The sequence below is a fragment of the Ursus maritimus genome, unplaced genomic scaffold (genome assembly GCF_017311325.1).
Source record: "Ursus maritimus isolate PB19 unplaced genomic scaffold, ASM1731132v1 scaffold_20, whole genome shotgun sequence".
Taxonomy (NCBI): Eukaryota; Metazoa; Chordata; class Mammalia; order Carnivora; family Ursidae; genus Ursus; species Ursus maritimus.
In genome coordinates this window covers 38,917,047-38,931,404 of record NW_024424453.1, presented here as the reverse complement: position 1 = coordinate 38,931,404, position 14,358 = coordinate 38,917,047, and the positions used below count along the sequence as shown (strand labels likewise).

Below are 14,358 nucleotides of genomic sequence, written 5' to 3'. Positions count from 1 at the left end.
AAATTGAAATCATTAACTCAAGTCCGAATTACAATTCATTTTTCCTATTAGTTTCCTTCTAGAAGGTAAATTCCATCACACATGAAACTCCGAACTCACAAAACTATGAATAAGCTGTTTAAAAGATTTTGTGCAAGAAACAAAATAGTTTTTTTTTTTTTTTTTTAAGACATCTCAGAGGCCAGGTTCATTGAAGCTTGCAGAGCTAATACAGACCTTCAGTTTAATACATCCATCCAAGGATACTCATAGTCTTCAAAATGTTTACAGAGGTCTATACACACCACTTTATCTTTACAATAATGTTGCAAGACAGTCAGGGTCAGAAGTACTATCTTCAATTCACGAACGAGGGCACCAATTTATCTAGTGAATGAGAGAGCTTGGCAACACTCTAGTTTTCTTGACATCTTCAAAACTCAGTATAATTTAGCTCCTTTGACTTAATCTTTTTTAACATGGCGACCAAATAATAAGGTACAACCTTCACTGTGCTCATGATCTGATACTGGTCAACCTAGCAAGGGGCATCATAAGGTTTGCTGAAAAGATGCATGCATACAAAGGTATGTCACTATGACTTAGGGAAGTCAGGCACAAGGGCAGTGACAGGCAACAGCTTAGAGTCATACAACATAAACCATCTTACACTATAGACTAACTCCAGTGTTTTTATTTATTTATTTTAAAAAAGATTTTATTTATTCATTTGACAGAGAGAGAGAGACAGCCAGTGAGAGAGGGAACACAAGCAGGGGGAGTGGGAGAAGAAGAAGCAGGCTTCCAGTGGAGGAGCCTGATGTGGGACTCGATCCCAGAAGGCCGGGATCACACCCTGAGCCAAAGGCAGATGCTTAACAACTGCTCCACCCAGGCACCCCTATTTATTTTAATTAATTAATTAATTAATTTATTTATTTATTTATGAGAGAGAACGAGAGAGAGAACAAGCACAGGGAGCGGCAGAGGGAGAGGGAGAAACAGGCTTCCCGCCAAGGAAGGTACTCGACGTGGGACTCGATCCTGGGACTCCAGGATCATGACCTGAGCCAAAGGCAGATGCTTAACCGACTGAGCCACCCAGGTGCCCCTCCAGTGTTTTCATTTAAAGCCTTGCCATCCATACACAGGACAAAGAAGTTCAGAACATCAAAATGAGATTACTGTCCTATGCATGGGATACTGCTTTGGCAATGCTACTTACAGAGCACAAGACTTTAATATAGTTTCCAAACTAGATTTAAAAAAGCAAATATTTAAAAAAATAAATAGAAAAGCAACTGTTTAGCTGGAGGAAGAGGCCATGGCATTAGGAAGGTGTGTACTGACTAAGAATGGCAACAACTCACAGGGTTCAGCCACATTTTCAGAGTTGACACCATACCCTTTTGAGAGTTGATGGGCCATTCCTGCCCTGGCACACCAGATGGACAAAAGCCATTGCTTGGCACATGAAGCGAAATGGAATATTCCAAGGTTATACTAGGCCAACAGACACTACAAGCTAAGTCATACGGTTATAGAGATAATACTAAATAAAGCTCTTTTAAAATAAAAACAAATAAAAAATAGTTTGATATCCTTCTTTTCTTTCTTTTTTTAAAAACATTTTTCTGGGTGAAAGAAAGGTTAAAAGAAAAGGGCGAGCAGCAGGTGACCAATTAGGATAAAAAAAGAAAAGAGAAAGAGAAGCAGTAGCAGAAAAAGAAAGAGGCTGAAAATACAGAAAAAGAGGAGATGGCTAATAGGAAAAGGGAGAAAGGAGAAAGACTAACCAAGGATAGATACACCACAAAGCTCTGTCCTAAGGAAATAAATATGTGCTGGTCCATTTCACTTTGCCATTAGCTCCAGCTCAGTGATTCTTATGGAGGATAAGGATACACTTCAGGCTTGAGGGAGGAGTCAAATCAGAGCCTGGGGTGAAGCTGGAGTTTGTATGTGTGTACTCTGAAAACACACACAGTAGATCAATTGTTTTTATATTACAAACTACAGGAAGTAAAGCACAGAAGAGTCCCTGGGCTAATGCGGACAGGCCAAAGATGAATAAGAAAGCACTGCAGGGTCAAAAAGGCTGGGAAACAGCTATATATAAGTTCTAGTCTCCATCTCTTTCAAAAAATGATGTGGGATTATATTACTTCTTAGATGACCCCTGATGTGGTTCATTCTTTTTCTCTTAATTGCTTCTTCTTTTGGAAATTGTGAAAGAGGCAGTCTGTAGACGGCAGTAGTGAACAAGCTGATGTGAGAATGTAAGCAAAAGCCCAGTGGTTCACATTGCTTTGGCTATTTCTCTTTCTAGTCAGAAGGAAAAATTTAATGCTTCACCTTAAGAGTATCACTATTCCTTCGTGTCTCCACACCTGGTCCCTGAGGATATTAGACAACTGCTAACAAAATACAGAATAGTTTCATTAACAATTCTTCTGTACATAAAGATTCTTTAAAAAAGTCAGTGTGATCACAGAGGGATCTCCTCAGTGCTACATGGTGTCAGTGGTCTCAAAAGGTGGTAGTCCCTGAAAGGTCACCTGAAGAGGGAATGTGACAGCCATATGGGCAACGGTACTAGGACAGAGAGGAGATCAGAGCACCACGGCCTCTGGGCTGAGGGATCCTTCTGAGTGCACAATGGGCAGGCGACATCCTGTACAATGTTTTATGCTGTTATCAATTTTTAAAAATGTATTCACTTAAATTTACATAAAGTAAAATCCATGCTATGTCATTTACAAACCAGGTACAGGTGTTACTGATAATAAATATTATTAGAATAGTTCAATTTATCAGTAACAAACGTATTGTATTAACAAACCACCACATTATAGATATGGACTAAATGAGGACGGAAGTCTAAATTGCAAAATTAATTAACCAACAAAGAAATAGCATTTAGAGTTTCAAAAGTGGCATACAGTGAGGATCTAAGAGAATTACATGAACCATACTCAGCTACTTAATAATCTCATCACTTCTACATATTTTAAGTGATAGAAAAGACACCTGTGGCAAATGCCTACCTAGGAATAACACCTGAAACCTTTTTGTTTGTGTGGAGAGCAAGAGACTATAGAGCAGTTGGACAACAGACTCAGGAAAAATAAGTCGTCTTGTTGGAACTAAACTCTCAGTGGAGCCTGACAGTTATCTCTCCTGACAGAAGCTGTACATAAGCCCAAATAGTGAGTGCTATGGTTAAAAAAAAAAGAAAAAGAAAAGTGACTATAGAAGGAAAGAGGACTAATTTTAAAGAGTAACAAACTTACTACTGATCCTCGCTGTAAAAAAATGAAAGGAAAAAAAAAAAAAAACCACCAGGAGAGGTTATTTAGGGGAATAGGAAAGACCTTCGACCTAAAATACACAATTTTTGCATAATTCTATCCCTATCATTAAAAAAAAAACCCTCTTCTTATTCAAGAATGAGAAAAAGTAATCTTTTAGTCCTTTTTCAACTGTAATCTTTATCTTTTAATCATCTTCATTTAAGAAATAATAAAGAAAAAATTAATTAAAATCTAGACTAAATGTTTTTGACTCTTCAGAAATTCCGCAAGTAAGGGAAAGAAAGAGTCTTTCAATCACTCCTTGGGAAAACAGTTCTACGTGAAATACACATTCTCATATGAGGAAAGAACGGTGCCTGTTTATATTGAGGGTCTGGTTCACTTTTCAATTTCTTATTTGTGCTTTCAGAGCCTGTCAGTGACAACAACAGAAGAAACATGTAGCTTCCTAATAGCTTTACCCAGTCCCCTCAACGGCATCAGATGCCAAAGACTTGAACATACTTCACGGGAGAAAAAAACCTCTAATATAATCTGCTATATTTTAAACTAAGAAAGACACTCATTAATTGATTTTAATGGATGAAGAGAGCAGTTTTAGGAGAATGTAGAAATTGATAAGCACTGATCTAGTCCATCCATTTCCTTATTAGTGTTTCTCAAAACAAAAAAGAGTTCATTGGTGATTTCTAAAAAGGAAAACCCCAAAATGACATTTTCTAAAAAAGTAAATTGAAGAGAATTTTCATCAAAAATTAATATATACAGCAGCTTTATAATGAGATTGACTTCCAAACCAATAAATTAGAGGTTATTTTTGCAGGGACAGCAATAGACTTTTTAACAGAAAACTTGTAGCAACGGCTAATCCCCATATCTAGATTTATATTAATTAAGGGGCAATAAATATGCATAGGGAAATGCTAAGGAGAAGCAGGTCAAAGCCAGGGCTAAACACTGAGGTCAGTGTGTCTAAATTTACACCAAGATTATAATGAGACAAACTTAACTGACAAATACACTCTGCTGAGTCCCATCACATTTGAGTTTGCAAAGCAAAGAACCTCAAATGAAAATTAAATACTTAATCTTTAAAGATAGTTGATTTAAGAGAAATTTAATAAGCACGTGTTATTTTTATGAGAAAAAACTGAAGATATTTCCATTTTGAAAAAAAGAAAACCCAATGCTGAGACATTTTCAAGGAGTACATCTAGACCCTTTTTTCACCTTTAAGATATCCTTGCTCCGCCATGAAAACTATGAATATGCAACACAGCCAGAGTTCCCCGAATGTAACTCCCATATATAAATCAATGGCTTGTCTAGTATGATAACTGCAACTTTAAATCACCTTTCCAGAGAATTAAACAAGCAAATGAAAACCTCCCCCAAACAGTAACCTGTCACTTATAAGCTTTCACCAAACTGGACACAGACTTTTTTGAACTCAGATGTGATGAATCCCAACTTGAAGCTAACCACAATACTCCGAATATGAATCCACTGTAAGGATGCATTTTCTGCAGGAATGGAACCATTCTGAGTAAGGCTAACTATAAAATACACCAGCCCCATCAGACCCTTGCCTAGATAAAAATATATACATTCCTCAGGTAGATGAATCCTTCTAGAGAGGACCGGGGGGGCTGGCACTGTTATGTGCCTTTCCCCCCAGCGTAGCAGGATTATTTATTATTCATGTACTGTAGCTGAGTGATCTTTTCTAGAGCTTTTCTTATGAAAATCTAACGCCGGTAACTCAAAGCTAGACAAATCATAAAGGCATCTCCTCTAGGTCTCCGTTTGTCCTAACTTCCCTTGTGTATTTGAATTAGACTGTATATGAACACGTTTCCAACACGGGAGCTAGTCTAGACAAAAGTCAGTGACTGGAGTCCATGTGTGGCCACGATGATCTGAATAAAAGGTTGTGCACCTCACTGATGTGAGCAGTTGCCCCATAAGGTACTACCTATCCCTGCCTACAGGCATTCAGTTACACGGGTTTTTGTAGACTGCCCTCGACACTTGAGTATCACAAGAAATATGACTTATTTGGGGGCAATGCTCTCAGAGGGAAGGCAGTGCTGAATTAGGGGGAAAATATCCTTATATTTTCAAGAAAAGATAAATTGGGGCATTCAATATTCAAGCTTGTAATTTATTTGGCAATAAGTTTCTCCATAAAATACTTAAGCAGGAAGTTCTTCAAATATATCTAAAACATTTTGATTTATGATTTTTTTTCCAGGAACACTATCTGTAGTGGAAAGAAATATGCCTGTCCTTTAAAGGAACTCCTATGCTGCTTAATATGCAAATTCCTCACCAATAAAACATGACCAAAAATTCAACACCTATAAGAAACATTAAGCTCCAGGATCTCTTACAGGACAAAAGGAAAAAAGAAATTGTTGTGTAGGAATAATTAGTCTGACATTTCAGAAGCATCTTCTTTTTAAAATAAGAATTATTGTGAGAGTTGTTACTGGAAGCATGCTGCCAGGCCAGATATTGAATGGAAGGCTTTTAGAAAGTAAGGAAATATACAGATAACTGCTTGGTAATTAAGGGTCTCAGACTCAGACATTGGTAGGGTTACATTAATTCTTCATATTTCCATTACTATAATATTTCTCCCAAGACACAATATGATCTCAAATATCCAAATTAAAAAGGCAACATGTTATTCAATCATCCAGATGTTTTGTCCACACAAGTAAATCCCTGGACAATTAGAGGATTTTTATTATGTTGTTTCAGAACTCTCAAATTTCCATATTAAAACACTATAGTGCATTGTTATGATTTCAAATATATATTATTTAAATGTGTTGTTTAAATAATTTATCTTCATTTCTCCTTAAAAAGAAAACTAGGACTACCAGTAGCCTACTTCCCACAGCAACACATTCTGCACACTTCAGTAACAAATATTAACAAATAATAACAAAAAATAAGTAATATTCTAAGGCAGTGACCTATTCTGAAGTTTACTGTATTATTTCTTTTAAAAAGGGTTGCCATGAAAGTTAATAGTATGAAGCAATATTATCTAAGAATATTTAGCCTGCCTGAAAAAAGTCCTTGATAACCTAAAAAAATACACAAACCTTAAATAAAGGTAAGTTTTGAAGCTGACTGAGGAATACATTAGGGTTCATTATAACCATTTTCTCTACTTTATGAATGTGAAAAGCCCACTTCCTCCCTGTCCTTGGTAAAGCAGAGTCTACAGCCATCTAGTGTAAACATTTTACTAGTATTTCCTACATCTAGTGTAAACATTTTACTAGTATTTCCTACATATTTAAACATATTAGGTCTTCACTTACTTAAAATTTCCTACAATTCATTAAAAAATTACTAATCTGGTTGACGTCCTAATTATACTGAATTGGTGAGATTTTAGTGCTGTTATAGGACACACCAGTCAGAGTCCTACAAAGGATGAGAGGAAAACTCTACAGTGATAAAAAGCAAAACAAAACAAAACAAAACAAACCCAGAACAGATATTATAGATCGCCACCCTAGGGATTCACCTTCCTGCTTTAAGAATGCTAGTAGCATAGGGGCGCCTGGGTGGCACAGCAGTTGAGCGTCTGCCTTTGGCTCAGGGCGTGATCCCGGCGTTATGGGATGGAGCCCCACATCAGGCTCCTCCACTATGAGCCTGCTTCTTCCTCTCCCACTCCCCCTGCTTGTGTTCCCTCTCTCACTGGCTGTCTCTATCTCTGTCAAATAAATAAATAAAATCTTAAAAAAAAAAACAAAGAATGCTAGTAGCATAGCTATTACCTGGTTCAGAGCTGTTTCCTGGGTCAGAGGTAAGGAAACAAGTGAGAAAAATAAACACGAGCATGATAAATACAGGGTTGTATTTTCTTCCTTACCAAAAGGGAGCAATTTCTCCAATGCCCTCCCCCTCCCTTTTAAGATTTTATTTGAGAGAGAAAGCATGAGAGAGAGAGAGAGAGAGAGAGAGACACAGAGAGAGAGAGAGAGAGAAAACACAAGCAGGGGGAGCAGCAGAAACAGAGGGAGAAGCAGGCTGCTTGCTGGCAGGGAGCCCTACGCGGGGCTAGATCCCAGGACCCCAGGATCATGACCTGAGCCGAAGGCAGGTGCTTAAACGACTGAGCCACCTGGGTGCCCCTAACAGGCATATTTTGAATGCAACCCATATAATAGCCAATAAAGTATAGTTTTTACCATCTTTAAAAGAAGCTACCAAGGAGATACATGTAACTAAGAAAGTAACAATGTTTTTGTGGTCAGCATTTTTGGACAATGATATATCAAAAAAATAATCAACAGCTAATATTCTTTTTAACCTAGACAACTTGGATGTTCAAGACAGATATCAAACTGATTGTTATGCTAAATAAAGACTTGCCTATACAAAGCAGAAATACCAAGGGTTGATTAGGACACCTGCTCTGTCATGGAATCATCTCTCCCCTACACACTGAAGCCACCAATCCCTTCCTGGCAACTCTGACTCAACTTCTTTTTACTTGTTTCACTACCTGGCAATCCAAAACCTAAACTCATGGTCAGATAATTTTAGCTTTCTTTTCTCGTTCTGTGTTTTCTAGAATATCACGATACTTTGATAAAGTGCCATAAAATTGGATCTTCTAGTTTATATTATTATATACTAGTATCCCTTGTAAGACAACTAGAGTTCCCTTCTACAGAATGACAAGGTAGGGAAACACATTTATAAATATATAGGTAACCAGAATCATACTTTTTTTTTAAAAAAGATTTTATTGATTTATTTATTTTAAATGGAGAGTGGGAGACCCATTAGCAAACAGGGAGAGGGGCAGAGAGGGAGGGAGAGGGACAAGCAGACTCTGCACTGAGCATGAAGCCCAATGTGGGCTTGATCCCATGACCCTGAGATCATGATCCCAGCTGAAATCAAGATTCGGATGCTCAAACAACTGAGCCACCCATGTGCTCTGATACTTTGTTGTTGGTGGTGTTTTTTTTAAACCAAATGTATGATGGTACAGAATCACTTCTGTGAAACTTCTTTAATTCACAAAACAGAAATGTTCTTCTCCTTAATGATGTGTATTCCCTGATTTTATACATCCTTTCAATGAATCTTCAGTTCTTCTAGGGCCTCCACACCATGGACAGCATATTCCAAATAGATCTGAATGAGCCTATGGAAACCTATGGTTCAAGAGTAGGCAGTGTGCCAGGATTCAGGATAATACTGAGTTAGAACCCAAAGTCTTTCACACATTCTTTTTGGACTTTACTTACTCTCCTGTTTTTTAAAATACCAGGTAGATTGACTACCTTCATATAAATATAGCCTTCTTTTACATAAGGTGTCAGAGAAGTTAAAAGACTATGAATTATAGCCCATCTACATTCATATTTGGAAGTACTGATTAGAATGACTTCTGGAATTTATCAATGTGACATATTATAGAAGAGAGCCAATTCTTCACAAAGAGAACAGCTTGAAGTTAGCTTTATGTTGTACCATATATTTCTACTTCATAATTTTCTCACTTTTAAAAAAAGTCATAGGCATTAGGAGAAACCTTATGTCTACGCACCCATATTTAATGTCTTTTTTGGAAAAAATTTTTTTTGCATTCCCGTTAAGATAGCCAGCTTTGAAAACAGGTAGGCTTATTGTTTTTACAGCTTTATCTGAATTTCAGTTAAAGAAATTGTTCTTTGCCAGTTCTCAAGTGTAGTAGAGTGGGATGTGTAGAAGCCAGGTTCACGTTCCTATGGTAAGCAATGGAATCCTCTTAAAAGTCCATTGATGTACCTTTCATCAGTCTAACAGCTCATAAGCTTAGGGTAAAAAAATATACACAAATATGCCTGTGTTGAAATAATTCTACTTTATGGTCCCCATCCCCTAGCAGTAACTATCAATTATAAAATTTTCATGTTTAGTAACATAATTTATTATACAATCATAATCAGGTCAAAGACAAGCAATTAATAACAACCAAAGTTAGGTATCTGAGACAATTTATGGATAAGGATTGTATCAGTTGTTTAAAAAACAGGCCATAAGTGATCTGAAACAAAGGGCTGGGACGTTGGAGAATGAGGAAGAGGCCATTCTCCGACCTTTTCCAGAACACTATAAAAGAGCCATTGGGAACAAACTCCTCTTTCCATTTGCTCAGTCCATTTGAGAAGAATAAAGCTCTTACCAATGACGCTGCAGCTGTGCTCGCCCTCAGCTTAATCATTGTGTAAGGCTGAAGGTTAATTAGCTGCCATTCTTAGTCCTATTTGTTGTTCTAATAAAGATATGCATAAATCTATGACTGGGAGTAATCAATACTTGATTTTTATTTGGAAGGTGCTAGGGGGTAGGGGGAAGAGCTCATCCATCTTGAGTGGTGTTGTTTGTGGGTATGCTCAGAGCATTTTCGTTTGACCTGGTCTGTACAGTTCTGCCTGTTTGAAGAGTGGCCAACAAAGACTTCATGGTTGTATGAATGCAGGACCCTGATGGCCCAGGTTGAACCACGAGGCAGCTTTTAGTTTGAAGGCAGATGACAGGGGAATGAAATACACAGGGAGAGGGTCAGAGCCCAAATGATCCCCTCACAGAACAAAAGAGCCAAATCGCACACCTTTTACAGATTATACTGCTGCTCAACTTTGGCAGTAAAAAGAAATCCTTATTATGGAAAATTTCAAACAAAATTCAAAGGTAGACTAGTATAATGAACCCCCCCCCCAATGTAGCCATCCCTCATCATTCAACACTTATAATGGTCAATCTCATATCTTCCACATCCTTATCTACTTCTGATCTTTCTGGATTATTTTGAAGCAAACTCTAGATATCAAAGAACTCTATTTGCAAATAGTTCTATTTTTCTAAAAGGTAAGGGCATGTAAAAAATTCATAATCAAATTTCTGTTTTATTATGCCTAAAAATTTCTGGCAATAATTCCTTAGTATCAAATGCTCAGTTTTCAAATTTCCAATGATCTCATAAAAGCCATACATTTGGGGGATAATTTTTTAATGATACAGTATCAGAATTACATTCAGAATAAAGCAAGATTCTAACACTTTAGATAGCAACAGCAGTAGAGTAGAAAAGTAGAACTGAGATAAATAAAATAATGCCAGATGTCATCCAGATTTATAAACTTTTCAGAAAAAGAAGAGAAAAAAAGATTAGAAGTATTTCTGAAAATTACTCTGTAAATAAAGCATCTGATATAGGGAAACTGTTGACCTGCTTGTTTTAGTTCATAATTGTCAGTGTTCTCAGGATAGTTAATTTTGTACGAGGCAAAATACCCATTATTTTTAGGTCTGAAGACCATAAGATAAGCATATTTTAAATAATAAAGAGACTTCATATAAAGAATGTGATAAATATCTAAGAGTTTAAAAAAACCACAAAAGAGCAAAAACAAACTTCAAAAGATAAAATCAAATAGAACAGGGCTTAAATTTTGAATATGCTTGAGAAGAGAGTATTGACAAATAAGAATATTCCATGAAAAATGGAAATCTGATTAGTACTTTAAACTTCAGCAATTCATGGATTAAATCACATTCACCAGGGAGGCCTAAATTCTGAGAGCCTGGAAGGTTGGTCCTGGCCTTTTGAGCTTATCATCCTCTATTCCTTTCAGCTGCCACTCTGTTCCTCAGCAGTGTGACACAGCCAAACTCTGGCAGCCAGGTGATCTCTGACAAATAAGAGTGCTCTGGCAGACTCAATACACATCACTGTGAAGTGTGAACAGTCCTATAAAGGCCAGCAGCTAGACCTACCTAGAACGCTGCACTGGGAACAGAATGATTATCACTGGTATACCCGTCCACTGGCTGGTAACTGTTGGACATTTTGCCACCGGAGAATTAATCCTAGGAATTAATGCAATAGGGACTACTAATTCAAGGTTAGGTTTTCCAGAGTTTAAATCCAAGAGTGTCAGTGCTGAAGTGGTGGTGTTTACAGATTATTCAATACTCTCTTCTCTCAATTAAATTCAACTGAGTAGGGATTTAGCCATTGAATGTATGGCTATTTGGAGTCCTAAAAACTCTGGGAAATGACATCAACAACAGTCCACGACTGTTTATAAAGCACTTGCTCTTGTACCTCGTAGGAATGCTGTGATTTAGGTAGGGCTGATGGTTATCTCTGTTTTGTATCAGAAACTGAGTCTGAGGAAAGTTAAGTCACCAGTACAAGTCACACAACTAATTAACAGTGGAGCTGGTATTAAAATCTGTAACTGCTGACTATAGACACCATGCAGTAAGGATGTGCAGCCCCACCTTCAAACATTTAACATTTATGAATAGACCAAAAATTCTTAAAAGAGACAAATGTAAATTATGAGAAAAGTATGAAAATCGATTTAAAAGATCAGTTTATGTAGGGAGAAGAGTGAGAAAACACTTTTAAAATTGGTTAAATTTATATCCTTATGCAAAGCCTACCTTGGAACTGATAGCGTTCTGGTGTTAAAATAGCTCTACAGATTCAGTACAGGAAAATCTTACTTATTTGTATTCTATCAAACTTATATGTGTGATAATTTGAAGATAGGTTAGATTGAAGTTTAACTTAAATCTAGGGGGGAAAATCTGCAGAAGTGACCCAGAAAAGAGAGTGAAAAGTAAATCAATTAAACAAAAGAACGGATATTTTGATTTAAGATAAACAACTCTTTTCAAGACTCTGAATGTGTGAACACACATAGAGACGATGTGCCAATTAGGAAAGGTTTTTATACGTGTTAAAGAATAAACATTTAGTCTGTTGGCATGTATTTTACAAACGATATTGTATTCTTTTATCAGGTGGGCTATAACTAATTGGTAAAACTTAAGGTTTTATCTTTAGGCTTATTCTTTACTTTTTCTTTATCCTTTAGGCTTATTCTTACTATCAATAGCATTATTTTCAAAATCTATTTAATTTATGCAATTTTGCTTTAGCCATGGGTGATTTTATTGTTACTGTTTTGCAGAATGTATCTGTAATTTTCTGAGACACAGAAAAAGAAAAAAACTCTAATTTACTGAATAGAAATCTTTTTGATTGCTGAGAGAAGGCTTTGTTGGGATGAAGGTAGTAAGCGGGGATTGTACAGAAAACAGTTTCCCCTATATGAGCTGATTCAGAAAGACAGGCCCATTTCGGCTGACTGGGAGACCAAGCAGGCCTGGCTACCACTGGGATAAGGAATGCCTCTCAGCATGGAGCTTTTTCTCTAAGTGTGAAGTTACACCTTATTCCATGTGTAAGAAGTGAGGAAATTCATCTAGTGCTCAGAAGTGCCTCATAAATAGTACGGTCTCGAAAGTCTTTTTCTTTTCTCCCCCTAGTTTTATTGAGATATATTTGACATAAAACACTGCTAAGTTTAAGGTGTACAGCATGATGACCTCATGTCAAAAGTTTCTTGAATAAGTGACTTACTTCTCAAAATAAATTTTTCTCTTAAAATACCACTCCCCTCTAAATTTCAGCAAACCCCAGAAGTATTCTTTTAGGAGTGGGGAGGCAGATGCAGTTCCATGTTCCACCATTTCCAGGAGGACCATGTGGTTTAGGCCTCATATCACACAAAAAATGTCTTTTGATGACATTACCTCTAAATGAAGTTATACACAGTCATACAGACAAATGGGACTGAAATAGGAATAAGGAGATAGAACACTATTTGTCATTCAGTTTTAAATTAGTGCAGCATTACTGAACTTCACTATCTGGGGCAAAAATATGAAATAATTTAAAAACCATTTTATAATCTTGCACGATTACATTTTATTTTCCTTTTGGTTGAAGTATTTTTATATATATCCTTATTTTAAAAAGTTTCTACTATTGAAAAATAACAAACATACAAAATTCGAACAGATAATTTATAATTATAATTCATGTTTTATAAACCAATCAGGAGCCTAAGAGAGACCCTGATTCCCCTTTGTCATTTCTCTCTTGTCTAAAACTTCACTCATCTAGTGAATAGAGTTTATTCCTGAACGTGGAAGATAGAACCACATGAAATATTAACACTACTAATTAAATACTCAAAGAAGAATTTCTCATTGGAAACATCAATGAAAACTCTGTAGCTACCTCTGGATTTTTGTAGTTTCCAAAATAAACCCATATATGTAAGAAATTGGCAGTTGGTTTGTCTTCTGGTTAAAAGAAGCTGGTCAAAGACACATAATCACACATCTAGGACAACACAGAAAGTAAGAACTTTTACCATTAAGCACACCAGCAAGCCACAAAGGCTTGGCCATAAACTCTCTTTAGTTTTCCTGGGAAGCTGTATTTCCTAGTTGAGGACCATTCAGCTTTTTTGTTCTATTAGCTTGAAAGGACGCATGGTTATTAAAAAGCCAACAAGGTCACGTCTGCATGGTGCTGCTTGGTTGTTATCAGATTTTAATAGCTCACATTTCTCAAATTAACATCTTCTGGTAGGCATCTAATTAAAGATTAAGCCATTCAATTTGAATTTTTATTATTATTTGGCAGCAGAATGTAATGCATTCTTTAAATGCACTTTCCAATCCAAAATGATTTTTCATTAATTTTTATCACACTATGCCTTTTCCTTCTTGGCAAATAGTAGGTCTTAAAAAGACTAATGAGAGGACCCAATTTAAAAAGAAAGCAGTTACATACTATGGAAATTTAAAATCAATAATAATAATAGTAGTTATAGTAGCAGTAGTAGTGGTGGTGGTAGTAAACAATTCACTAAGGTCTGACATTTAAGCCTTGAATAGACTTGAATTCAGTATTGGACTTAAAGTCTCTTACCAGGATTGCAATCTGTAAGAAGTGAGCAGATGGAGAGTAGAACTTTAGAAATGGTTAGGGCTGGACTCCAGTTGTCCTTTAGGATGTCCAGACAGATGACGCCCTGGCTGTTAATATTACAGTGATAGATTCTTGTTCGGAAGGTAACCTAGGAGAAAATGTAAAGTTGTTATAAACAGACATACCTTTTATTAGACAAAATAATCCAAGGGTCGCTGGTTGAACCACATACTTAAATTT

At 36.5% G+C, this 14,358-nt stretch overlaps 1 protein-coding gene across 3 annotated transcripts in view; it reads right to left on the bottom strand.

Annotated features, from left to right (window-relative positions):
• LOC103679676 (ubiquitin-conjugating enzyme E2 E2) overlaps positions 1-14,358 on the bottom strand; it is a 350,872-nt gene that overhangs the window by 31,816 nt on the left and 304,698 nt on the right. For all 3 annotated transcript variants that reach the window (XM_040636865.1, XM_040636863.1, XM_040636864.1), the window contains exon 5: positions 14,119-14,266. In XM_040636865.1, the coding sequence (XP_040492799.1) occupies positions 14,119-14,266 (148 nt within the window). The remainder of the gene's footprint in view (positions 1-14,118; positions 14,267-14,358) is intronic.